The 27,486-nt window shown below is 42.4% G+C and overlaps 1 protein-coding gene across 4 annotated transcripts in view; it reads right to left on the bottom strand.

Annotated features, from left to right (window-relative positions):
- The window catches only part of DSCAM (DS cell adhesion molecule), a 726,986-nt gene that overhangs the window by 293,679 nt on the left and 405,821 nt on the right, over positions 1-27,486 (bottom strand). For all 4 annotated transcript variants that reach the window (XM_073617225.1, XM_073617227.1, XM_073617226.1 and 1 more), the window contains exon 20: positions 21,502-21,635. In XM_073617225.1, coding sequence (XP_073473326.1) covers positions 21,502-21,635 — 134 coding nt within the window. The remainder of the gene's footprint in view (positions 1-21,501; positions 21,636-27,486) is intronic.

Here is a 27,486-nt window from a genome sequence, read left to right as displayed (position 1 = left end):
TCAGTTTCACAGAGGATGATGTCACTAGGGCAGAGGATGGTGTCAGCATAGCAGTGAACTGTGTCAGTAGAGTAGAGATTGGTTGGCAGAAGGGCATTGGATGGTGTCAGTAGTTTTTTATTTTCTATTATTTCATGATTTTTTACAATATTATTTTTTTTGTTTTTGGAGTTGGCAAGGAAGAATCGCAGTCTACCTGTCACCTGCCCGTGATTGACGGGTAGATCGCGATCGACGGGTTGTCAATGTTGGAAGTACAACAGCATAGTTGCTAATAAACTGACAATACTGTAAGCATTATACCTATCTATCCAGCAGGTGGCACTGCAGTATTACAATGTGTATTCTATGGTAATGTAATAAGAGAAAGTGTTTGCTTTCTTTAATATGTTCTTGTATGCTCCTTGTTCCTGTTTCTGTCTACATGATGTAAAGCAATGACAAAGATATCCTCCATAAAAGTAAAGGTATTCTCTGCATCCAAGAAGCTTCTAGCGCATGATTTCAGTACTGAGCTAACAGTCAAGCCCTGGATTTGGGTGTGCCCAGGCACACCCTGTGCACACACCTATGATCTCTGCATACGTAAAGTGGTGCTGGTGTTTCATTCTCTCTCTAATCAGCGCATTATTAATTATTATTCTAGTTTGTTTATTTATTACAGGTACTTATATAGCATTGGAAATTTAAGCAGTGCTTTACATATATATTGTACATTCACATCAGTCCCTGCCCTCAAGGAGCTTACAATCTCAGGTCCCTAACTCACATTTATACACATAATAGAGCCAACTTAGACAGGAGCCAGTTAACCTACCGGCATGTCTCTGGAGTGTGCGAGGAAACCGGAGTACCTGGAGGAAACCCACGCAGGCACAGAGAGAACATGCAAACTCCTTGCAGGCAGTGCCATGGATGGGTTTCAAACCAACAACCCTAGGGCTGCTAGGCGGAAATGCTAACTGCTTAGCCACTGTGCTGTCCCTATATTACAGGATTTTATAGGGTGATGCTGATAAAGCCACCCACGGCCCAAATTTTGACCAATATAAGAGGAATCAGACAATTCAAAGTGTGTATGGTTGGTTTAACTGTGTTCTCTACTGAACTGCACAACATTTTTAGACAACCTGCACAACGGATGTAATAGCTAAACTGAGATAGGTCCTTCAAAGAAATCAGCAATGGGGTAAGGTCTTCAATACATACAATACATACAATTTATTGGCTCATCTGGTTAAAATTCAACAAAACAGGCATACTGAGGCATGTCAACCACACTGGCCTTAGTCATAGCTATGACTAAGGCCAGTATGGCCAAAATGCATCAGTATGTCCGTTTTATTGGGTTTTAACCAGATGTGCCAGTAAATTGCTTCATGTATTGAAGGTCTGGACTTGTTGCATATTTCTTTGGAGGACTTGTGAATCGATAGCCGACAGGGGATTTGGGTGGAGAAGCTGACCACAGTTCATTTCTGTGATATTAGCTGGGCTATAATGCTAGCCAGTCAACTAAGGTAGCAGAGGTGTGGCACAAGACAGTTTGGAGTCTATTTAAAAAAAAAAAAAAAACTCATTGGACGAATGTCACAAGCATTCGCCCAGCTGTCATGATTTCTGACCCTATTTTGCTTAACCCCTTGATACCGACCTCACAGAAATATGCGGCCCCAGTAGACTAGGCTTTTTTTTCCATGGGGCACAGCGTGCTCCCACCACAGAAAGCGGGGTCTCACAGAGAGCCCCGGGCCCTGTACTAATGATCAGGACTTGGAACACCCAATTCTGGGTCACCTGATCGCTGTGATAGCCTCTGATTGGTTGCCACAGTGATCAGTCACTGTGAAGCCCGCCCCCATGTTTTCTCTCTCTCTGTGAATAGAGAAGAGGGATACATTGTATCTCTCTCTATCCTTGCAGAGAGAGAAAAAAAAGTGTGTGTAAAAAAAAATAATAAAAAAATAAAATTAAAAAACATACAAAAAAATACCTATATCAAGGTTTGCTCTAGGTCAGTACCAGGGTTAGTGTTTGGGTCACTAAGGCAGTGTTAATTTTTACATCAAATTTTGATTTAGTTTCAGTCATAGTCTTTTGACTAAAATGCAATTTTAGTTTTAGCCGTATTTTAGTCATCTGAGTTGTTTTAATCGTATTTTAGCCGACTAAAACCTCCGGTACATTTTAGTCGACTAAAATCTAATGGGTTTAGTTACATTTTAATGCATTATTTCCTTAGAACTGCCAAACATTATATACTCCTGGAGTAAAAATCGAATAACACGTTATTGTTTAGACACAGATCAAGCCATTGTGATAAAATTCAATTTAGTTTTAGTCATAGTCTTGACTAAAATGCCCCTTTAATACTAAAACTAAAACTAAAACTAAAACAATTCAGATGACTAAAATACCACTGAAACTAAAATGCCATTTTAGTTTTAGTGGTATTTTAGTCTTTTGACTAAAAATGTCATTTTAGTTTCAGTGGTATTTTAGTCATCTGAATTGTTTTTGTTTTAGTCATATTTTAGTCGACTAAAATAGTATTAAAGGGGTTGTAAACCTTTGTGTTTTTTCGCCAAGGTGAAAAAACACCTGCCAGTGACCTGCCCCCCCCCATTTTACTTACCTGAACACCGATTTCTGTTGGCTGAGATGCACTGTCCCGCTTTTCACGAGGTCCCGTCTCTTGATTGGATAGATTGATAGCAGTGCAGTCATTGGCTCCTGCTGCTGTCAATCAAATCCAATGATGCAAGCGCTGGGGGCGGGGCTGAGTCTGACATTCGTATCTATGGACACAAAAGCTGGACTCGGGAGCGCGCCCGCAAGGTAACCCCCTCGGGACAGCTCTTCTCCTAGGGAGTTATCTGATGTGGGGAGGATCCGCGAAAGCCGCCGAGGGACACCAGAAGACCAGGTTCGGGGCCACTCTGTGCAAAACGAGCTGCACAGTGAAGGTAAGTATGATATGTTTGTTATTTAAAAAAAAAAAAAAAAACTAACCCTTACAATCACTTTAATTTAGTCGACTAAAATATTTTAGTCAACGAAATTAACACTGGGTCAAAGGTCAGGGCCAGTATTTTTTTGGACAGGATTTTTTTTTTTTTTTTTAAATTAGTGTCAGTCTCGGTGTGTTTTAGGTAGGATAAAAAATAAAAAAAGCAGAATGCGCACAATTGTTTCTGGGCTGTACTATTGGAACAAACAACAACAAACATACACAGGAGAATTTATTTTGTGTTGTTCTTTGGTGGTAGGTTATGGTAGTAGCAAGAAATATGCCTTTACATTTAAAAAAAATGTATTTATCGGCGTATAACATGCACATTCATTTTAAGAGGGAAGTTTCAGGAAAAAAACTTAAATTTTAAATAAGGAACTTTGAAGCAAAATAAGGGTCAGTGCCCATCTGCAGCCCCACTATTGCCTTCAATGCAGCCTGATCAATGCCCATCTGCAGCCTCATCAGTCCACATCAATGCAGCAGCCTCACCATTGCCATCAGTGTAGCCCGATCGATGCCCATCTGCAGCCTAGAGGGGACAGGGAGGGGGGGGGGGGGCAGGACGAGCGCCGACCGATTACATATAGTGAGAATCTCCTATGATAGACAGAACAGTGGTCCAATGGTGGCCCAGGAGACGGGACATCCTATTACAGAGGCCGCCAAGTAAACAGGAGATTCTCACTGTATGTAATCTGACGGAACTCGTCCCGTCCCCCTCTCTGTCCCCTCCGAGGCAGCTAAAATTGAAGTATTGGCATATAACATGCACACGCTATTTGCACCCGATTTTCATGGTGAAAAAGTGCGTGTTATACAGCAATAAATACAGTATTTTTTTTTTACTATTTTGGTAAAAAAAAAAAAAAAAAAAAAACACACACAAGAGATATTCATAACCATTTAGCACCAAATGAAAGCCCAATTTGTCCTGAAAGAAAACGCGGTATAATCCACCTGGATGCACAAAGTAGTTGTGACGACTTGTACAGTTTTACTAACGCATGTCCAAGTTGCAAAATTATGCTTAGGCATTTAAATGTGTTTTACCCTTAGACACGAAGGGGTTGACCATTGACTGGCCACGTAACAAATGTGTGGCGGAAAAGAGGGTGGGCTTTACACCCACATGTTCAACATGCTGCGAGTACAGAGATCAAGCTGTCATAAGTAGGTCTCTTGTAACAATCAGGTACCTGTAGAACTGGCCCTGGATCATATAACCATATGACGGTGGTCACGTTATTGAGAAGAGCCCCCTACCCCTCCTCGAGGTGTAAGAGCCAAGTTAAAGGGGGATGGCCAGGAAAAGATTAAAATGGTGATTTCCTATAATCATCAGCTCCATCTAGTGGTCGTAATGCATTATTTTTCCTGATTGATCTATTTTAGGAAAAACACCACATTGTGGAGCGGACAAGCATAGGAAATCAATGTGTTAAACAGAATACAGTTGGAATTTCGAAAGGGCTTGGCGAATGCTTGAGGCAGGAGGCGATCTGCCGTACCCATCTCAAATGTTATTGCTCTAGAAGTCTGTGTATTGTATGACGGCTTCAGATGCCTAATTGAACGGCCCTGCTCTGCTGCTCTGGACCAGCTGTGACATTTCAGCATCCATCAGACGCTGTGCTGCACACAATGGAAATCTTGCCCACTGACAATGCACTTTTGTCGGTGCCAGTCCGAGGAAAGGTGACACTGTGTCTGCCCGATCCTGCCCAGACTGCACTTTCTCCCAAAGCTGCTGATCACAATGAAGATTGGGAGATAAGTAGAAGTATCGGAGCTGACACTGCCAAGAGAGAGGCTGACAGCAGAGACACATCGCCGCGCACATCACTGACAGCTGAAGACCTGGAAGGAAAATTAAGTCTAACAGATACAGCAAGAAGATGTTTTTACAATGAGGAGTTTCCGAAAATCATTAAATGCAAAGAACAAACATTCGCCCTTATGTCCTTCGAATGGAAGAGCAAGGGACATGCAGGCCAGATCCTTGTGCCCATCACAAAATATGTCAGAATCTGGTGGAGGTGGATGAGGCATGGGTGGTTCATTTACTAAAGGCAAATAAGTTGCTGACTTTGCAAAGGAAATTCCATTTTGCAAGGAAACTTTCTCCAGAGCTTTGCCCCATAAACCCCATAGGCTTTACTTAATGTCTCAGCAATGTCTAACAACATCCAGACTTCACTGACAACATGCTTCAAATAAGTGCAATAATTATTTAAAAATAGTTCTTGCAGACCTTGGCTCTGTACAGAGTATTGCACAGCCAGGCACACTGAATTTCCACAGGCACACTTGAGTCTAGTGCATGTTTTTGTATTTTATTGAGGGGATAAAACTTGGATGGGGAGAAGGGGTATTATGTAATGCCCACTTGACTTTAAACAACTTCAGGGAAAACTCCTAGTATATACTGGGGGTTATTTACTAAAGCTGGAGAGCGCAAAATCTGGTGCAACTCTGCAAAGAAATCAATAAGCTCCCAGGTTTTATTGCCAAAGCTTAATTGAACAAGCTGAAGTTAGAAACTGATTGGCTACCATACACAACTGCAGCAGATTCTGAGTGCACTAGTTTTAGTAAATCCACCCCACAGTCCTTTATACAGCTCCCTTCCTTCCTCCAGCAGTTCATTTGCTTGCAGAATCATCAGTAGTATTTCTCTGTAAAAATCTGTAGCAACGGCCCATTACAGGCAGGGACTCGCAGCCCCTATACTTGTGAAATGTAGAGTGACACCACTAACACATTTACTGCACTTCCTTCTGTATTCATTGATTCCAGCACCACCTCTTCAGGCCCTCTTGGCTACTTGGCTACTTCTCCACAGTTCTCCTAACTGACGCTCACCAGTCTTCCCAGACTGACGCTCACCAGTCTTCCCAGACTGACGCTCACCAGTCCTTCCAGACTGACAATCAGGAGATCTCACCGATTCCGGCACCGCCTCTTCAGGCCCTGCCAGCCCTCCTGGCTACTTCTCCACAGTTCTCCTGACTGACGCTCCCCAGTTCTCCCAGACTGACACTCCCCAGTCCTCCCAGACTGACGCTTAGGAAATCTCCTGGACATACTGACTCTCGCTCTTACTGTCCTCACACTTGCTCCCATGTATACAGGCAAGAATTCCTCTGTGTGTTGTAGAAGGTCCCTCCAGCACCTGAGCCCCAGGCCCAAGGTCACCCTCTCCCCTCAAGGGCCACCACCTCAGCACTCCATCTCCATCTTCCACCCGACTGCCCTTGTTGGCATGAATCAGGAGTATTTAAGAGGTGCAAGTCCATTTTGTTGGGGATTGGCTGGGGCCCTCATCAATACTCCAAGAAGCGCCTCCTAGACTCCACCCTCTACTTCTAGAAGCCTCTTTAAGGTTCCAGAGAGCAGGGGGCGTTAACAGAGGTGCTGCTTGTTGAGTCATCCAGGCTCCCTGAGTCACTCAGCCCTGACCCAGATTTAACCCAGGCCTGGCTCTCAGCCAAGCCAAATTTACCTACACTAACAACTATGTACACTAGCAGACTAGAGGATGCTACAAGTGCAATCAGCAGCCTGGAGTGGCCACACTGGACTCCATCGTCAGTGTACGGTTAGCACCCAGCGTCATTGGTTGTTATAGTGCAGGTGCCCACAGGCATCCTAGTAACCAGTGATGCTGTGTGGTCACCAGCTTCCTAGCAACCAAGAATGCTGTGCATCCACCAATGTCTTACCAACCAATAATTTTGTGCGGCCATCAGCATCCTAGCAGCCAATGATGTTGTCCAGCCCCCAGCTTCCTAGCAACCAATGATGCTGTGTGGCTGCCAAAGCCCTAGCAACCAAAGATGCTGTGCAGCAACCAGCATCCTAGAAACCTAGTATGCCACATATGTCAAACACAAGGCCTACGGATCAAATGTGGCCCATCAGGCCTTGTCATGCAGCCCTCACACACAGTTTTGGAGCTGGAATGTGGCAGACCCTAATTCCGCCACTTCTGGCTTTCACCCTCTGCTCCCACTCCCTGCTGTCACTAGCAAACATAGAAGCTCTCTGTGTTTACAAGGGACAGCTGTGCTCTCAGCAGTTCCCGCAACAAACCAATCCCTGCATGCACTCATGGTGGGTCATGGTGGGGACAGATCTTCAGAATCTGAGAGACAGGAAGGTACTAGAGCCGGGTCAGGTAGCATACCCCTAAACCCTGCATTCTGTATATAGTGCACCACTGAATTCTGCATTCTGTATGTACCGTCCTCCTGAACCCTGCTTTCTGAGCACAGGACACCCCTGGATCAGCACTCTGTATATAGTGCACCCCTCAACCCCGCTCTCTGTACATAATGCATCCCTGAAGCCTGCACTTTGTACATAACTCACTCCTGAACTCTGCACTCTGTATGTGGCACACTCCTGAACTCTGCACTCTGTATGTGGCACACTCCTGAACCCTTCACTCTGTACATAGCACACCCCTGAACTCTGTACATAGCGCACCCCTGAACTCTGTACATAGCGCACTCCTGAACTCTGCCCTCTGTAGATAGCGCACTCCTGAACTCTGCCCTCTCTACATAGCGCACTCCTGAAATCTGCACTCTGTACATAGCGCACTCCTGAACTCTGCCCTCTGTACATAGCGCACTCCTGAAATCTGCGCTCTGTACATAGCGCAGTCCTGAACGCTGCACTCTGTACGCCGCATACTCCTGAACCCTGCACTCTGTATTTACCATTCTTCTGAACCCTGAACTCTGTATGTAGCAGCGCACTTCTAAACCAAGAACTCGGTACATAGTGCACCCCAGATACAACAAGCCCTTTGAGGGCAACCATACTGCTAATGTAGCCCTCGATGCAATGGAGTTTGACATCCTTGTTTTATGCTATGCTGCCATCCCTGGAAAGCATGGTTAATAATGTCACTTCTTGCTAGAAGGCAACCAACTTTGGACACCTGCAGAACGTGTAGATAAGATCCTGGTTAGTGTCTGTTGGATAACAATACATGCTTAAGGGGGTCCAGTACACTTTGTGTAACAAGAATAACTGCATAAGCTTCAGGGAGGGGGAGTATTGACATTTGAAGAACCCTTTGTAATGCATCAAGGCACTGCTCATCCATCAGGGGTAAAATAATACTTCTTTAAAAGGCAACTACTCTTCAAACTAAAAGACTTGGAATAGTGGAGCAAAAGTGCTTGTACTGTAGAGCTTAGATTATGTCCCTGGATAGGTGCACACTGTTTAATATAAGTATTAGTGTAATCTATGTTCTGACTAGAGCTCCCTTATCTACAGTGGGGACAGAAAGTATTCAGACCCCGTTAAATTTTTCACTCTCTGTTATATTGCAGCCATTTGCTAAAATCATTTAAGTTAATTTTTTTCCTCATTAATGTACACACAGCACCCCATATTGACAGAAAAACACAGAATTGTTGACATTTTTGCAGATTTATTAAAAAAGAAAAACTGAAATATCACATGGTCCTAAGTATTCAGACCTTTTGCTGTGACACTCATATATTTAACTCAGGTGCTGTCCATTTTATCTGATCATCCTTGAGATGGTTCTACACCTTCATTTGAGTCCAGCTGTGTTTGATTATACTGATTGGACTTGATTAGGAAAGCCACACACCTGTCTATATAAGACCTTACAGCTCACAGTGCATGTCAGAGCAAATGAGAATCATGAGGTCAAAGGAACTGCCTGAAGAGCTCAGAGACAGAATTGTGGCAAGGCACAGATCTGGCCAAGGTTACAAAAAAATTCCTGCTGCACTTAAGGTTCCTAAGAGCACAGTGGCCTCCATAATCCTTAAATGGAAGACGTTTGGGAAGACCAGAACCCTTCCTAGAGCTGGCCATCCGGCCAAACTGAGCTGTCGGGGAGAAGAGCCTTGGTGAGAGAGGTAAAGAAGAACCCAAAGATCACTGTGGCTGAGCTCCAGAGATGCAGTCGGGAGATGGGAGAAAGTTGTAGAAAGTCAACCATCACTACAGCCCTCCACTAGTCGGGGATTTATGGCAGAGTGGCCCAACGGAAGCCTCTCCTCAGTGCAAGACACATGACATCCCGCATGGAGTTTGCTAAAAAAACACCTGAAGGACTCCAAGATGGTGAGAAAAAAGATTCTTTGGTCTGATGAGACCAAGATAGAACTTTTTGGCCTTAATTCTAAGCGGTGTGTGTGGTGAAAACCAGGCACTGCTCATCACCTGTCCAATACAGTCCCAACAGTGAAGCATGGTGGTGGCAGCATCATGCTGTGGGGGTGTTTTTCAGCTGCAGGGACAGGACGACTGGTTGCAATCAAGGGAAAGATGAATGCGGCCAAGTACAGGGATATCCTGGACGAAAACCTTCTCCAGAGTGCTCAGGACCTCAGACTGGGCCGAAGGTTTACCTTCCAACAAGACAATGACCCTAAGCACACAGCTAAAATAACGAAGGAGTGGCTTCACAACAACTCCGTGACTGTTCTTGAATGGCCCAGCCAGAGCCCTGACTTAAACCCAATTGAGCATCTCTGGAGAGATCTAAAAATGGCCGTCCACCAACATTTACCATCCAACCTGACAGAACTGGAGAGGATCTGCAAGGAGGAATAGCAGAGGATCCCCAAATCCAGGTGTGAAAAACTTGTTGCATCTTTTCCAAAAAGACTCATGGCTGTATTAGATCAAAAGGGTGCTTCTACTAAATACTGAGCAAAGGGTCTGAATACTTAGGACCATGTGATATTTCAGTTTTTCTTTTTTAATAAATCTGCAAAAATGTCAATAATTCTGTGTTTTTCTGTCAATATGGGGTGCTGTGTGTACATTGAGGAAAAAAATGAACTTAAATGATTTTAGCAAATGGCTGCAATATAACAAAGAGGGAAAAATTTAAGGGGGTCTGAATACTTTTTGTCCCCATTGTATGACCAGCCACTAACAGATGGTGGAAGAAACCATTCCCAATCATCCTTTTTAGAATGATTGGTTTTACAGAGCTTGGAGTGGAATACTCCTTTATGAAGCAAAGGCACTAGATTTAAATTATCTATAGAGAGAAAAATATAGGGGTTGATTTACTAAAGAGAAATCCACTCTGCACTACAAGCTCTAAAATTAGGGGAAGCTCTGCTGATTTTATCATCCAATCATTTGCAAGCAAAAGTGCTGTTTTTTATTTTCCTTGCATGTCCCCCTCAGATCCACAGCGACTGCACCCCCAAGTGAACTTGTACTGCAACGTGGATTTGCCTTTCGTAAATAACCCCAAAGAGACTGCCGATACTGAATGCATATCAGAAATTCAGACTCCACTTACAGCATACTTGTTCCAGGACAGTGACTTAGAATGCACAGAAGATAGAAACAACCAGGCAACTAGCATTTTAAGAATTAGGTCAGTAGCAGAAGCCTTTCTCCTTTCTCTGAGTACAGGTTTCCTTTAATCTATAACGGCAAGATGGATCCTTTGTGACATAGCTGTGTCTAACTAGACATGAGAGGGGAGAACGGATTATAGCTGACAAAGCCGCGAAGCTGCTACAATTTGCATTGCGTTCAAATCCCCGTATCTAATTGGTCACAAGTTCCACCAGCCGCTCTCCAGAGACCTAAATTGGACATTTAGCTCTGCGAGACTTCTCATGTTTGTGAACATTAGGATTTCACATTCTACAGGTGTCTGAGGAAGGAACATGAGGACAAAAAAATATCCCATCTGAAAGTCAGCTGATGTGATCAAGGATCTTCAGCTGCTTGGTGCCACCTAAGGCAGCACTTACTGCTAAATTCCAACCAAAACTTTCTTTTTTAACCCGAGACTGATATATTAAAATAGTGCACCCTCTTTCAGGATTTTACCATTGTTTAAGTCTCTGATGGAGAGATTTCTTACTCAATTCCTGGCATTCTGTAATTGGGACAGTAAGTTGGGGAAATTCTTGGCAACAAACGTTTAGGCACACTAGATGACCAATAGCAGTGCAGTAAAGCAACGACAACAATGGGTGGCGCCATCACAATTCAGTCCAATCTAAAGCATGTAATTACCACACCTAAACAATCATCAAGAGCAACTTCACTGACCACATATAAAGGTGCCTGATAAAGGTGTCCATCGACAATTCCGAAATGTTGCTATCTATAGGTAATTAAGTTGCCCTTGATGAACATCCAGGTATGCTCTTCAAGGGCTTGTAATCATTAAAAACACACAAAGCAATAAAACATATTCTTGGAGTGGAGGAGGGCTAGAACCCCATTTAAGCGATTGCCCTCAGTTTTTAGCCCTCAGACATTCTATGTGTCAGGTTTCCCCAGGACATGGTCAGAACTGGACAGGGGTTGTAATCCCTCTTCACTCTAGCCAAAATAAAGGTGTAATTTGTAAAGAAATGAGTGTAAAAGAGATCCATAACTAGGCAAAAATTCTGAGCCTCAAGAGTAATTGCTTATGTTATAGAGTCATAGTCCTAAAGTTTTCACTTTTAAAAGTCTTTTCGAGACTAGAGTAAGGAGGAGACCAACTACTTTAGCTACCGTGGATATCAGGAGTTAAAGTGATGCTAAAGCATATTTTTTCTTGTTTAAAATAAAAAAGAGGTTATACACAGCGGGATCCTATCAGCAAGCCCCGGCCAATGATTCACAGCCAGGATGTGCTGATCGGCTGTGTACATTCATAGCCGAGAGCTCTGTGTTGACATTTAACACAGAGCTCTGTACACAGGAAACTAATCTCTGTGTTTCTCATTCCTGCAAAGCAGGGATGAGAAACTGAGGGATCATTAGTAAAAAGCATCACACTTTAAGTCGTTGATCGTCGACATTAGCAGTATAAAAAGTTAAAAAGAAAAAAATTTCAGTATATATCCCATAGCTTGTAGACACTATAACTTTCACGCAAACCAATCAATATACAATTATTGTTTTTTTTGTAATCAAAAACATGTAGCAGAATACATTTTGGCCAAAACATTTTTTTTTTCAATTTTATTGGTTTTAAAGCAGAAAATAAAACATATCTTTTTTTTCCTAAAATTTTCGGTCTTCAGTTTATATTGCAAAAAAGAAAAAACCCAGTGGTGATCAAATGCAACTAAAAGAAAGCTCTATTTGTGTGAAAAAATTATATAAATGTGGTTTGAGTACAACGTTGCATCACCACGCAATCCCCAGCTAAATTGGCACGATTCTGAATAGCAAAAAATGGCCAGGTCATGAAAGGGGTAAACTCTTCTGGAGCTGAAGTGGTTAAAGAACACAACTCATAACCAAACAAGGCTATAGGCACTGACAAGGTAAATAGGGTCAGTCACCATTTAAGGCTTAGGGGTTTCTCCTATTTATTCTAAAAAAAAGTGAAATGCTAATAGTTAAGCAATTGTTAATTTGGGCATTGTGTCTGCATTTTATAGAGTAACTTAAAAACATAAAATAAAAGATCATCAAAACTGCATTTTTTTACTAAAAAAACAAAAAACAAACTTGCTTATCATCTCAGATATATGACGTTAGTATTATTATTATTATTACTACATAACCATAATCAGCATAACCACACACCAAGAAGGTGATTTATTAAAGGAATTGTTCACTTTTCCTAATTTGCACCAGTATTTAGCTTCATATGACATCCGGTTATATTTATTAAAGTTATTTATTTATTTTTTTAAACACTTCAATACTGGGCACTTTCCCCCCTTCCTGCCAGGACAATTTTCAGCTTTCAGTGCTGTCACACTTTGAATGACAATTGCGCGGTCATGCTACACTGTACCCAAATGAAATTTTTATCATTTTCTTCCCACAAATAGAGCTTTCGTTTGGTGGTATTTGATTACCACTGGGTTTTTATTTTTTGCTCAACAAAATAAAAAAGACCAACATTTTTGAAAAAAAAAAAAAAAAAAAAAAAGGTTTTTCTTTATTTCTGTTATAAAATTTTGTTTTCTCCTTCACTGACGGGCACTGATGGGGTGGCACTGATAAGCTGGCACTGATGAGGAGGCACTAATATGCAGCACTGATGGGCACCACTGATATGCAGCAATGATGGGTACTGATAGACGGCACTGATAGGTGGCACTGATGGGCACTGACAGGCAGCACTGATGGGAACTAATAGATTGCACTGATAGGCAGCACTGATGATGAGGTACTGACAGCCTTTACTGATGGGCACTGATTGGCATCTGTGAACGGGCACTGATTGGCACTTTGGTGGGCACTGACTTGCAGCTTATGGGCAGTGATTGGCAGATGTGGTGGGCACCTCTGATGGGGGCTGAGCTGATAATCAATGCGCCGATTTTCAGCGCAGACCCCCCCCTCTGACAGGAGAGCCGCCGATCAGCTCTCCCTGTCAGCGCAAACCAAGGAAAGCAGTTTATCGTCACTCCCTGGTTACACGCTGTGATTGGTCACAGCTGATCACGTGGTAGAGACCCTCCGTCAAAGGCTCGTTACCTAGATCGGAGTTGCGGTGTGTCAGAGTGACACACCACACCACCGATCGTCGCGCTGCGGGTGCGCGATCGCAGCTTATCCTGCTGGATGTCATATAACGTCCAGTCAGGATAACGCAACCACCACCCGGCCATCATTCTGCTATCGACCGGTCAGGAAGTGGTTAAACAATCAATTTTTGTTTGTTTATAATGAACATCATTACAAATATTCGTTAACATAAGTTATGACTATAAATAATTGGTCGTAGTGGTATTTAAGGTTTTTTTTTTTTTTTTTTTCTTTTTTTAAGTTCTATTTGCACCTGATTGAATGTGCACCAAGAAATGAAAATTACCTATTTCATAAGTCAACCCAAAAGAATTTCTAGAGCTGAATCCCCGATGCGTAGGTGTGAAGTGCTTACAGTGAAGAAGTCAAAGACAGGAAAACCATTTAAAGAGAAACACTGCCATCTGCTGTCAAGAATTGTTGTAGTATGTGTCACAGAAACAGCTCTATAAATTTAGCAAGGGGTAAAAACAAATATCAGAACCTTAAATTAAACATACACGGACCACTGGCATTATAAATGAATAGGATACTCCTGAATACTGAATTTACAATTCGCATATTACTAGAGGAAAAAGCTGTAGAGCAACATTCATAGGTCAAGTTCCCATAAAAGGTACACTAAACAGCCAAAAGCTTGGGGACGCCTGACTATCACACCTATATGAGCCCATGGACATCCCATTCTCCAGTTCCATTAGCATAGCTATAACAGACTCCAAAGGTTTTCCACAAGATTTGTTGTGTCTCTGGGAATTTGCACCCATTTAGCCAAAAGAACAACTATGAGGTTGGGTACAGATGATGTTGGATGAGAAGACCTTTTTGCAATCAGCGTTATCCCAAAGGTGTTCAGTAGGGTCGAGGTCAAGGCTCTGTACAGGAAACTCGAGTTCCTCCATACCAAACTGGTCAAACCATGTCTTTATGGAGCTGGCTTGTGCACAGGGGGGCACAGTCATGCTGCAACGGAAAAGGGTCTTTCCCAAACTATTGCCATAAGGTTGCACCCATTCAGCCAAAAGAACAGTTATGAGGTTGGGTACTGATGATGTTGGATGAGAAGACCTGGCTTGCAATTGCTGTTCTAATTCATTCCAGAGATATTCAGTAGGGTTGAATTCAGAATGCTGTGCAGGACACTCAAGTTCCTCCACACCAAAGTGGTCAAACCACGTCTTTATGGAGTTGGCTTTGTGCACAGGGGAACAGTCATGCTGGAATTTAAAAGGGTCCTTCCCAAACCACTGCCATAAGGTTTCACCGATTCAGCCAAAACAACAACTATGAGGTTGGGCACTGATGATGTCGGATGAGACGACTTGGCTCGCAATTGGCGTTCCAATTTATCCCAAAGGTGTTCAGTAGGGTTGAATTCAGAATCCTGTGCAGGACACTCAAGTTCCTCCACAACAAACTGGTCAATCCACATCAGTTATGGAGCTGGCTTTGTGCACAGGGGCACAGTCATGCTGGAACAAAAATAGGGTCCTTCTCAAACTACTGCCATAAGGTTCGAAGTACTCAATTGTCTAAAATATCTTTGTATGCTGTTGCATTAACAGTATACTTCACTGGAAACACTGAAACGTATTATTTGGGGGGCCGGTGGGGAGATGTCCACATACTGATGGCCACGTAGTGTAGATTTTACTGAGCTAAAATGAAGCAAAATCCGCCAAAATCACAAATAATTTGGCCCTTGTCAAACAAAAAGTTAAACATGTACGGATCTGAACAAGAAAAACAATATAACCAGGCTTCTGGTTGGTTGCCAAGGATATTACAGGTTCTGAATTACTAAATCCTTTGTTCTCCAGCTCACATTCAGTTACCATTGATAAGATATATTCAATCTCTCTTTGCGGAATGATAAGTGTGATTTTTTTTTCTATTATATGTTACTTGTAAATGTGTTCCCGTTCTGGGGGTAAGAGGAATAATAGGAATAAAAGCAGTATCTGGGGGACTTGGAGCAGTGAGAAGAGACCAGGATCAGCAATGCAGCAAATGTCTCACTTGCCGCACATGACAAACAGTGAATATACAGGAAAAGTGCAGTGTAATTGTGCTATGATATATAGTGCATACAGAACCACAGAAAGCAGGTTGGCACAGACTGGAGCAGAGCTGCTTAACCCTCTTCTGACCAGGGGACATTGATGTCCAAATGTCCAGGCTAAATTTAGCAGCGTCAGCATGCGTCAGTTAACGTTACAATAATGTTGTCACTAATACCGTAGTCGCATACTTAGCTAAATAATTTTTTAAGGTTTTTATTTATTCATTAAGTAACTGTATCTCACAAATTACCCTTTAGATGGTGCTGCAGATTTTATCATTGAATCTTACAGCCTGTAAAGCAGTGGTTCTCAACCTGGGGGTCGGGACCCCCTCGGAGGTCGAATGATGATTTGCCAGGGGTCACCAAATCCTGGGATGTTCCACCCCCCCCCCCCACCAAGGAGTAAGAAAAGGAATAAAAATAGAGAATACATGGAAGAGAGAGGAAAAGAGGGAGAGGAACAAAGAAAAAGGGAGAGAAAGAATAAGAGAAAGAACAAGAAAGACGGCTAGAGAGAGGGATGGGGGACAAGAAATTAGGACAGAGAGAGATAAAAGGAAAAGAAATGAGAACAAAAAGAAAGTGGTACATCCTAAAATGTACCATAAGGGGTTTTAATACTGTACGAATGGAAGGGACTCAGGGAGCGCTAAATGTCCGTGGGTTAGGGGCGCAGATTACTTGTCTTGCATTGGGTGCTGACAACCCGCGCTATGAAAATACACTGCTGGGGTCCCCACAACTTGGGAAATTTTATCAAGGGGCCACGGCACTAGGAAGGTTGAGAACCACTGCTGTAAAGCTTACAGCCTGTATGTGATCTCTATGTCATAGCTGGCATAGTGATCACATGGCTATGAACCAATCTGACTGGTTCCCGATCGTCAACTGGGACCTAAGCGGTCAGTGACAGAAGGGATTGAGAGCCAGCAGCTGCAAAGTATCAGCTGGACGCTGTTTATTAACATCTCCCCAGAATGGGGAATTATGATGGAGAACTTTAATAGACAGACTGCTAGCAGAGAGGAGTTAAGCCTATGACATCTGGGCCAAGGGCAACATAGTTGTCTGGAACAGTAAACAGCCACCCACGCATTATGAGACGTTCCTGTGTATATGGAAGGGTACTGCCTTGCCTACCAGAACCATCTTGGCTTTCTTTGTTATTGCAGTTTGTGCATTTTGGGTGGGAATTTCTTCAGATCCAGCAGAGTAGGGTGATAGTTTTCACTACCCTTCTACTTGTCAGTTATGGGTTCACTGACAAAGAGTGGGCAAACGGCCTCTTTTAGCCTCTATGCCTGCAGCCTCGGTTTGCCTTGTGTAGCTATAATATGTGTTGCTTCCTCTGATGGCTTCTGTGTTTACAGTGACAGAGCAGCATTCAGGTGGCCCAGGCGCATGGCACTCCCTTCTACAGGAAACACAGAGGAGGAGGTCAGCTTGCACCAGTTTCACCTCAGTTGGTCCTCAAGCAGCCCTCACCTCCAGCCAGGACTGAGGACTTCCCTTGGTAAGTAATTGCTGCTCTTCCACAGCAGCACCTATCTCTGCCACTCTGCACTGTAAAAAGAGGAAGGGGAGCTCTGTACTGGATGGTATTGAGGGGAGAGCTCTGTACTGAGGGGGGATTGAGGGAGAGCTCTGAACTGAGGTGGGTATTAGGGGGAGAGTTCTGTACTGAGGGAGTATTAAGGAAGAGCTCTGTACTAGAGGATATTGAGGAGAGAGCTTTGTACTGAAGGGAGTATTGGAGGGATTACTCTGTACTAGGGGGTATTGGGGGAGAGATCTGTACTGAGGGGGTATTGGGGGAGAGCCCTGTACTGAGGGGGGTTTCTGGGAGAGACCTGTACTGAGGGGGTATTGGAGAGAGAGCCCTGTACTGAGGGGGTATTGGGGGAGAGATCTGTACTGAGGGGGTATTGGGGGAGAGCCCTGTACTGAGGGGGTTTTGGGGGAGAGCCCTGTATTGAGGGGGGTTTCTGGGAGAGACCTGTACTGAGGGGGTATTGGAGAGAGAGCCCTGTACTGAGGGGGTATTGGGGGAGAGATCTGTACTGAGGGGGTATTGGGGGAGAGATCTGTACTGAGGGGGTATTGGGGGAGAGATCTGTACTGAGGGGGTATTGGGGGAGAGATCTGTACTGAGGGTGTTTTGGGGGAGAGCCCTGTACTGAGGTTGGTATGGGGGGAGATCTGTACTGAGGGGGTTTTGGGGGAGAGACTTGTATGGAGGGGGTATTGGAGAGAGAGCCCTGTACTAAGGGGGTATTGGGGAAGAGATCTGTACTGAGGGGGTTTTGGGGGAGAAACTTGTATTGAGGGGGTATTGGAGAGAGAACCCTGTACTGAGGGGGTATTGGGGGAGAGCCCTGTACTGAGGGGGTACTGGAGAGAGCCCTGTACTGAGGGGGGTATTGGGGGAGAGCTCTGTACTGAGGGGGGTATTGGAGAGAGTACTCTGTACTGAGGGATATTTAGGAGAGAGCTTTGTACTGAAGAGAGTATTGGAGGGAGGACTCTGTAATAGGGGGTATTGGGGAAAAGCCCTCCACTGAGAGGAGTACTGGGGGAGAGCTCTGTACTGGGAAGAGGAGGTAGGGGAGGAGTATTGAAGAGAGCGCTGTACTGGGAGGGGATCTGTAGTGGGGGGATCTGTGTAGTAGAGGGGCTGGGTGAAGTTCCTGCACCTATCCTCTGAAAACAAAAAAGTCATGATTGTTAGTGTGATGTAAGAGTAGCCAGTCAACTGGGGTGAGTACATCAGAATACAGTTGACCTGGAGGGTATGGGGGTGTAGGAAGTATGGGCAAAGCAAATCTTTGCTTGAAGCTTGAGCTATTGAGCTCTGCAAACAAGTTTAGTGCTTTTTTCAGCAAAGTAGATGGACCTCTAGGAAAATGTGAAAAAGAACCAAAAGCATGTCCTACTGGCTACATATGAAAATAATAAATATTCACATTTAATATTTCACATTTGCTTATTTGATTTTTACATTCATTTTTTAGCCCTGACAATAATACATAAAGAAAATATATAATAGCATGATACATTCTATTTAATTGTCAAGAACACAGGGTTGATAAACAACAAGTTGATTCAAGAACACAGATCAAGTGAGGTCTTCCCAGTTTTTCTTATGTAAGACTCATAATGTGTGTGATCAAGGCCACCTCTCGGGAACAATATTACCACTGAGTCACTCGCACACAATAACACATATGAATAGAAAAGTAGGGAAAAGGCCACCTACACAACCATTAATGCAAGATTAAAGTGAAAAGAATTGGCAACCAGCACTGTCCACAAGTGGAGGAACTAAAGGTTTCAGCTTACCAGCATCCAACTGTTCAGATTAACCCCACCAGATTAGAATAGATTTATAAAAAGAGCGGGCAGGACGTATCCCTGAAGATCAAGGTTTTGTAGAAAGAGAAACTAGTCCAGAACAGCATAAAGAAAATGGCCACAGTATGATATTTGATACTGGGGGGTATTAAAGTGAATTTGCTGATATATTGAAAAGAAGAAATAAAGGCGTCCCTGCAAAGTGAACGAAGGAGACTCGCTTATACCATTGATGAACTTGCCCTCTATAGTTTCCTCTGGTGGCCTCTATACCACTACAGGACACAGCAGTAGAGTCCACGTGTAGCTAAAAAATATCCCCAAAAATCCTGAACTTGTTAGTGCGAAACTTAGGCTAGCCAACCAATTGTGGGGAGGTAATGACCTCACAAGACACTTGACTTGGTGGGGAAGAAACTTCATCTTTACCTTCAATCTTGCACATTTGTACAGATTCCTCTTCTCAACTGAAATTGCCTACTCTGATTTCATTGCACACTGTGAGCTTCTCTCTGCGCATTAAAAGCTGTAGCAAGTCAGATAGAGCTTGCCTTATTTCCTGGCTGGAGGATGTTCAGCGTCTTCTAGCCCAGGGGTGTCAAACACAATTTCATTGCGGGCCACATCAGCATTATGGTTGCCCTCAAAGAGTCGGTTGTATCTGTACACAGATGTCCAGAACACCTCACCCTCCTTACATCAGATGTCAAGAGCCCCCCCACCCTCCCTTATATCACAATGCACCCCCTTACCTTGTGCTGCTGCTGGGAAAGAGCTAGGGGCAGATCTTGGAAGTAGAAAGTGCAAGGCTGGAGGAGGACCAGAGGAGAGCTGGAGGAGGACCAGAGGAGAGCTGGAGGAGGACCAGAGGAGAGCTGGTGTCAGCTGCCAGAGTCTGCTGAATGCTGAGACCAGGAGAGGTGGAGACAGGGGGATCTGTAAGAGGAGTTCTGTCCTTCGCCCTGCTGCTAAAGAGGATGGGAGGGGGTCCATAGACAAGCCTCACCGCAGCTGCAAGGAGAAGTGCAGGATCTAGCAGAGGAGTTCTGCCCTGGCGGGCCAGGTCTGACTGTCTCATGTCCACCCCTTTCATTCACTGGATTTCAGTTCAATCATGGAGTCTCAGCATCACACGAGGGAAATACCTAGGCTGGTCTAGGTATCAAGAAAAAATCCACCCATAAAGGCATTTTCAGATTTGCAAAGCTCATCCTAAGAGCCACTTGATCGCTTGAATCAGGGCTGAGGGCTTTTGTGAGGAATACTGAGGCAGGGTGCTGTGTTGCATTAAGGGAGCTATGCATAGCACCCTGCTGCCCCCTCCCACCAGCCATGATCTGCCTGCATTGCTTATTGGAGCACATAGACCTAGTGATGACATCTTTGAATTTAACACAAGACATATAATGAAAAATGAAAGTTTTTTTTTTTTAATAACATGTTGAAGATGGGGGAGGAAGGAACCAGGGAAGGCAAAATATAAAAAGGATTAAACGTCAGCTTCAACTATTTTACTAAGTGAGTTATACTACAGGGGAACATGAGAAGCTTTAAAAGGACCTCTTCACCAAAAATAAAGCTGCCCTTAAAGATAAAGCATTGTAAGAGACAGTACTTATTTCCTTGAGAGGTACAAATAATTAAAAATTCTAATTATTACATATAGGGGTTGATTTACTAAAGGCAAATAGACTGCGCATTTTGCAATTGCAGTTGCATTTATTTTCCTTAGTAAATATGGTAAAGCTTCACTTTGTAAAGAACAGCCAATTGGGTGCAAGGAAAAAAAAATAAAAATGCACATGACTGGATGAAAGAATCAGCAGAGTTTTACCACCATTTACTAAGATCTGGGGAAAATAAGTACAATTGCCCTTGCAAAATGCACAGTCTATTTGCTTTTAGTAAATCTACCCCACTGTTTAGCACACATTTACTTAAAGTGTTACTAAACCCAGGACCCTCCATTCACTATATCTGGTCTCCCACAGTACACAGAACATAGAAATGCAATAATTTAGTAAATATAAACTGCTAAATACATTTTCTCATCAGCAGTATATAGCAGACTTGTGACTTCAATCAGTGTTTGTTAAAGTTTGTAGGAGGAGTTTTGATTCTACTCTGGATTGTCCTATAAGGCTGCATGACCCCTGACCCTCTGTCTGGACAGTGCTGATTGGCCCTGTGCTGATCACATTCCCCCTGCTAAGAAAAAAAAAAACTCTCTAGCAATACACACCAAACTGAGCATGTGCAGAGTCACTCCAATGGCTCTGTCTTATCAGGAGATGGATTGGGGACTGTGGAAGAAGGGGAGGATCAGAGAAGACAGGATCAAACAGCCTTTTTTTTTTACACAATGCAGAGGATCAACCCCTTAGGTTCCACAGTGATAAAAACAAGCATGCTTAACTGCATATACAGACTGATTTTACTGTTGTGGGTTTAGTAACACTTTAAGGTGAAAAATTATATCTTTTAGGTTCACTTTGATTTTACTATTTCTTCTAAAGAAACAAACATACACAGGTATTAAAGTCTTGGTACTTACCGTAGGGTAGGGGTGTGAGCAGAACACTGTGTACTTCCGGATTATTCCATTTAGTTTTAAAGGGGGGAGCCACGATACATATACTATGGAAGCTGAAGCTGCGGCAGCTTTAATACCAGCAGTGGGACCTGGAACTAGAACCAAGAAAGAAGGTTAATAAATGGTTATAAAAAAAAAAAAACATCACCTAAGACTTGACCTACATACTGACATTGTGTAATAAGTCATAGCAATTAGTAAAAAAAAAATTTATTTTGCTGGTTTAACTGATCTATCCATTCTATATAATCCCCAGTTGACTGTGACAGTCCACACGACTGCTTTTAGCGTTATGAAATAGGCCCTAGAAGATCTGTTGGAATGAGAGTACACTAAAATGACCCTTCTAAGGGATAGAGGTTCAATGGTTAGCGCTCATATTTGTTGTGAAATTTACTGACCAAGTGCATTTTTTGCTGGAAATGCACTTTATTCTCATTATACATCCCTCTATAGGTAAAGACTACAAAAATATCAAAAATAGATTAATAAAGTGTCAGCCAAGGATATGGGGAGCAAGACAGCACATACCAATAAATTAGAAACTATATGAAAAAATGAGGAATGGGGACTTTTGAGGTGCCAGACCAAGATAACGCACTACAACATATTTTAAAATAAGCTAAATTATATTTGATACATTAAAAAGATATTATAATCTTATGCACAGTGGTGTAGTGGATAGCACCCTCGCCTAGCAGTAAGAAGGGTCGCTGGTTCGAATCCCGACCACAACACTACCTGCCTGGAGTTTGCATGTTCTCCCTGTGCCTGCGTGGGTTTTCTCCGGGTACTCCGGTTTCCTCCCACACTCCAAAGACATGCTGGTAGGTTAATTGGATCCTGTCTAAATTTTCCCTAGTATGTATGAATGTGAGTTAGGGACCTTAGATTGTAAGCTCCTTGAGGGTGTAGGGACTGATGTGAATGTATAATGTATATGTAAAGCACTGCGTAAATTGACGGCGCTATATAAGTACCTGAAATAAATTAATAAAATAAATCTAAAAGAATTTTGCAAGCTAAAGATCATGTGTGATCCAAATGTACTGTACAACGATTTTTGCTCAACATGTTTCACCAGGATATGGCTTCTTCAGGAGACTTAATACTTTTTTTTTTGGACAGGGTATTCAGTGTAAACAGAAAAAAAAACATATTTAAAAAACAATTAACAATGGTGCCAAGTGACCCTGTTAATTACATGATTTCACAATTCACATAATTACACTGGATCATCTGAGGGACTGCTCTTACCCCAGAAGAATGTGACCCTTGTGTACATACACACTGACCTGATGATTCTTCCGGGATAAGAGCAGTCCCTCAGATGATCCAGTGTAATTATGTGAATGGTGAAATGCAATTAACAGGGTCATTTGGCCCCATTATTTATTGTTTTTTAAATGTGTATTTTTCTGTTTGCAGTGAATACCCAGTACAAAAAAGTATAAAGTCTCCTGAAGCAGCCATATGCTGGCGAAACAAGTTGAGCAAAAATCGTTGCACAGTACAGTTGGATCGCACATGATCTTTATTTTGCAAAATTCTTTTAGGCCTCTTTCTCACGGGGCGGATCAGTGATGATCCACCCCGTGAACATCCGCTGGCTCAGCGGGGATCGCTCCGCCGATCCCCGCTGAGCAGGAAGATGACAGGTGCATCGCTGCACACTGTGCAGCGACGGACCTGTCAGAGCGCCGCTCTCCCCTATGGGGGATCGGATGATGACGGACCGTAGTGTCCGTCGTCACCCGATCCGATCCGAAAACGGATGGAAAAGTAGGTTTTTTCCTCCGTTACACTTTTCGGATCGGAGCGGGGTCAGATGTCAGCGGACATGTCACCGCTGACATCCGACGCTCCATAGGGATGAATGTATGTCCGTTTTTCATCCGAAAACGGAAGGATGAAAAACGGACATACGGATCGTCCATGTGAAAGAGGCCTTAGAGAAGATTATAATATCTTTTTAATGTATCAAATAAAATGTGTTATATTTTAAAATATGTTGTAGTGCATTATCTTGGTCTGGCACCTCTAGTCCCCATTCCTCATTTTTCCATATAGTTACAAAAATACCCAAATTACCAGGACATGTGGCAACTGCATGAGCACCCATTACATACGTTTACATACAGTATGTTCCCTGCACCATACTAGGGCCATTTACAGGCAGACCTAAACTAATGAAATGGGTAAATCTAATAAAAGGCCTAACCTGAGAAATTTACCCCAATTGAATTGACTTCTCATCTGCGGACCCCAAAATGGTTCATAGATGAGAAATCTTACCCTGTATTAGGAAGTCACTATATTTTATAATTCTATACTTTTGTATGCTGCACTACTAAGGAAACTTTTCTAAACAGAAGATTGTGAAGACCATGGTTCTATTGCTAGCGATATTGAAAGGAGGCTGACTTTCTGTCCTGCAAGTTTTTCTACATTCACTTGGTAAGTGGGCGCAAGGATCATTTACTTTCTTTATGGCGGTCAGACATTCAATCGCAGACTTGCATCTCTCATCAGCCTAATGCTGGCCATACAGATAACAATACCAACATTCAATATAAAAATAATTTAAAAAGAAGGATTGTATTATACAGAAACTGAATGAATTATAAAATTATTTTAGTCCATAAATGATCACTTTTGTCAAAAAAGGCAAAATCTTGAAAAAAAAAATCCATTTTAAAGCAACCATATTTTCAAGCTTACACAGTGATATAGAAAGATAGATCATTTTCTGGTTTTGCTCATTTTTCAAAGCTTTTTGGTCGGGTGTCCAAGAAATTACCCAGAAATTTCCCACCGAGTAATTCCTAAACACCCAAGTTCTTTCTTCTACACCACAACTCAATTCCAACAAAATTGTATAAAAAAAAAAAAGCGATATTTCGTCACCTGGTGAAATTAGTAATGTTATGTATTCTGGCATTGTGGTGGTCCCACAACCCACCGATGGGTCAACAATGGATCAGTAGGGAAGAGGATATTAGGGTGATGGAAAGTCTGACAAGCACAATAAAAGATGCACATGATAAATTCAGAAATTCATAGTTCTACTGGATTGAGTTTAAACGTCTATTAGCTGAAAAACCAGACTGATGTCGCAGTCGTGCCAGGCATGGACCGTTGGAATCACCCCCCCTTGAAACAAGCTCCTGGATCCCCTAACACCGAGAATTTTTGTTCTGGAAATACTTAATTCGAAACCAGACATGTGTCTGGCCTCCCACCTATTTCTATGATGTTCTTTGGACTTTCTCATAGTAGAAGGTATTCTGGACTGTTTTTTAGATAGTACAATGTTCGACTCTCTCTGTTCTTTACAGAGTGTTTTGCCTTCCCTGATGTACCCATTCCCACAGCCTTCCCTGTACTTCCCTTTTTTATTCACTTGATTTTGTACTGAAACATGTATAAATAAAGAATGCAAAAAAATAAAAAAGATAGATGTACTGTAAATAATAGATGATCCCCAGTCTCTGTTGAGATTTCAAAGATCACTAATACTAAATTTTAAAGTGGCAGGCAAGTCAAAACCTAACTAAGCTTAAATCTGCTCCCACTCCCATTCTAAGCCTATTCTATCTACCCTGTAAACCTGTGACCAGCTCCCAGCGGTGGCTTCAGTGTAGAGGAGAGACAGACTACAATGGATGACCCATAGTGAGCCTATGGGTGACGTCATCATCCAGACTCTGCAGCCATTGGCAATCTCTCCTCTTCACTGAAGCTGACGCTGGAGAGATGGAATAAAGTTAGAATGGGGGTGGGAGTCTTCAAGCATAGTTAGGTCTTGACTTAACTTCCACGTTAACTAAAAAAAACCTGGGATTGTTCAAATGGTACCATAGAACAATTACACATTTGTTAAAAAAAAGTTATTTTTATTTTGACAAGTGGTTAAAAATATGTATTACAATGCATAAAAAAGGGCATAGAAGCCAAGCCACCCTCATGGCCCTAACCATTACTTATGAAGATAGATATTACAATTTCATGGAATTAGAGGACAACAATCACTAGATGGAATCTTCGATGAACCTGAATTCTCTACGCGTTTTATTGAAACATCACCTTCTTCAGGATGGGAGGTATTTTATTCTATAGCATATACATACAATAAACTGGTAAAATCTTTATAATTATACAGCTTACATTGATTATGGCAGCAGAAAATCTAATAATGTGTCATTAAAAAGTTTATAAACATACACTATAAAAGCAATAAAAGTGTGGCAAATGAAGGAGTCCACCCAAAAAGCCAAAAGGCCCAAAGGTTTGGCTTGTATGCCTTGTAATGTGACACATATTTTTAATCACCTGTCAAAATAAAATTACTTTTTATAATAAAAGTTTAAAAGATTCAAGTAAAGATTCTATGATACAGTTCGATAAATCCCATTTTTGTTTAGATAAAGTTTGGTATTATTGATTTGAGGGTCGAAGGTACCCACAATACTTTATAATTTTTATGATCTATGTGCTGATTTGGGTCGAAGAAATTTCAAGGATTACCAACCTTGTGGGAACTCTCAGTTGTCTAGGATGGACTTGGTCAGCCACATGCTATTATGCCTCCAAGACACAACCATCATCCAGTTGTTGTGTCCTGGCTGATAAAAGCCTCTCCTGGTGAATTGACACCTCACACAGACACAGCCTGTGCAGACAGAACAAGACAAGAATGCTTAAATTGGAACCACAAGACAGGTGGAGGTTATTGCCTCCTCTATCCCTGTGGCTATGCTGCTGGGGCTGTTAGATATGGCTCAGTTCAGGGTGGATAAGGTAGTTTAACACTGTCCATTAATTTATCTCATGATCATTTTCTCCTAAAAATGTTCAAACCACAAACAGAGATATTGTTTAGGTGTTGAATCATTATTTTGCACATGAAATGGGCTTTTAATGGCTATAGTCGTTGCAGCAAAGTTTGCCAGGTTTTGCTGAACACTGCTCTGATCCTGAGAAACTGCCTCTTGAAGTTCGCAGGGAATCCAAGACTTCCAGGACTGTCTATCTTCTGAGTTCCTCCAGCTCTTAGTGGTTCCTCCTTGGTGACCTCCATGGCACTATTTTCTCTTGTAGAAGGTCAGCAGAAGGAACCCGTGAGAGCTGTAGGAGATTTAGAAGATTGACACTCCTGTGAAAGTGTTGGTTTCCCTGTGGACTTCAAGAGAAAATTTCTCAGGGTCAGAGCAGTGTTCTGCAGTATGGCCAGCGGGAGAGGTAAGTATTCCTTCCTTCTCTTCATTTACAGATATGCACTGCCTGGTAAAGTGTGCTATAGTGATATTTTTAAATACCCTAAATTCTCATCAATCAGTATTTTTTGCACCAAAGTGGGGGTTTTCTACCACTGCAAGTGGTTTCCTTTCCTGCCTCTTTCCCGCCTTGCTGAAACTCTGTTATTTCCACCCAAAAGCAGTATTTCAAGAAACAGTAACCTGTGTGGTAATTGTGAATTGTAATTTACACTCAGAAAACCCACCAAAAAATCTATAAAATAAGCCTTTAGTGAGATGTGTAATTCAAATTTAACTGTTAAAATGTTAAAGTACTGGATATAAAAATAGCAAGAGGATTATGCTTTTGTTAATTCAGCTCAATGACTACCTTTAAGAATGTTTGACTCACATTAAAGGTTGCTGGAAAATTAAATCTGACATGGATTATTTTAGGACTGTCTATATGCTATAGAACCGTCACTATATTACAGTTTATTGCATTGTGACCAGCTGATGCCCTCTGGTGGACAGTTTAAATAATGCCTGTTGTACAGAACTAGAAAGTGAATTGTATCTAAGCCTTGACTGGTGTTAGTGCATAACAAAGGGAGATTAAATAAAAGCTTCTTTGGATACATTATCTAAGGTAGCAATGTTCAATTTTTATTATAAAGCGAGCCTGAAGTGTGGCTTTTGACATTACCAA

This window comes from Aquarana catesbeiana, linkage group LG02, assembly GCF_042186555.1.
Source record: "Aquarana catesbeiana isolate 2022-GZ linkage group LG02, ASM4218655v1, whole genome shotgun sequence".
In the NCBI taxonomy this organism is placed as follows: Eukaryota; Metazoa; Chordata; class Amphibia; order Anura; family Ranidae; genus Aquarana; species Aquarana catesbeiana.
The sequence above is the reverse complement of the archived record's forward strand: the minus strand, read 5'-3'. Positions and strand labels throughout refer to the sequence as shown.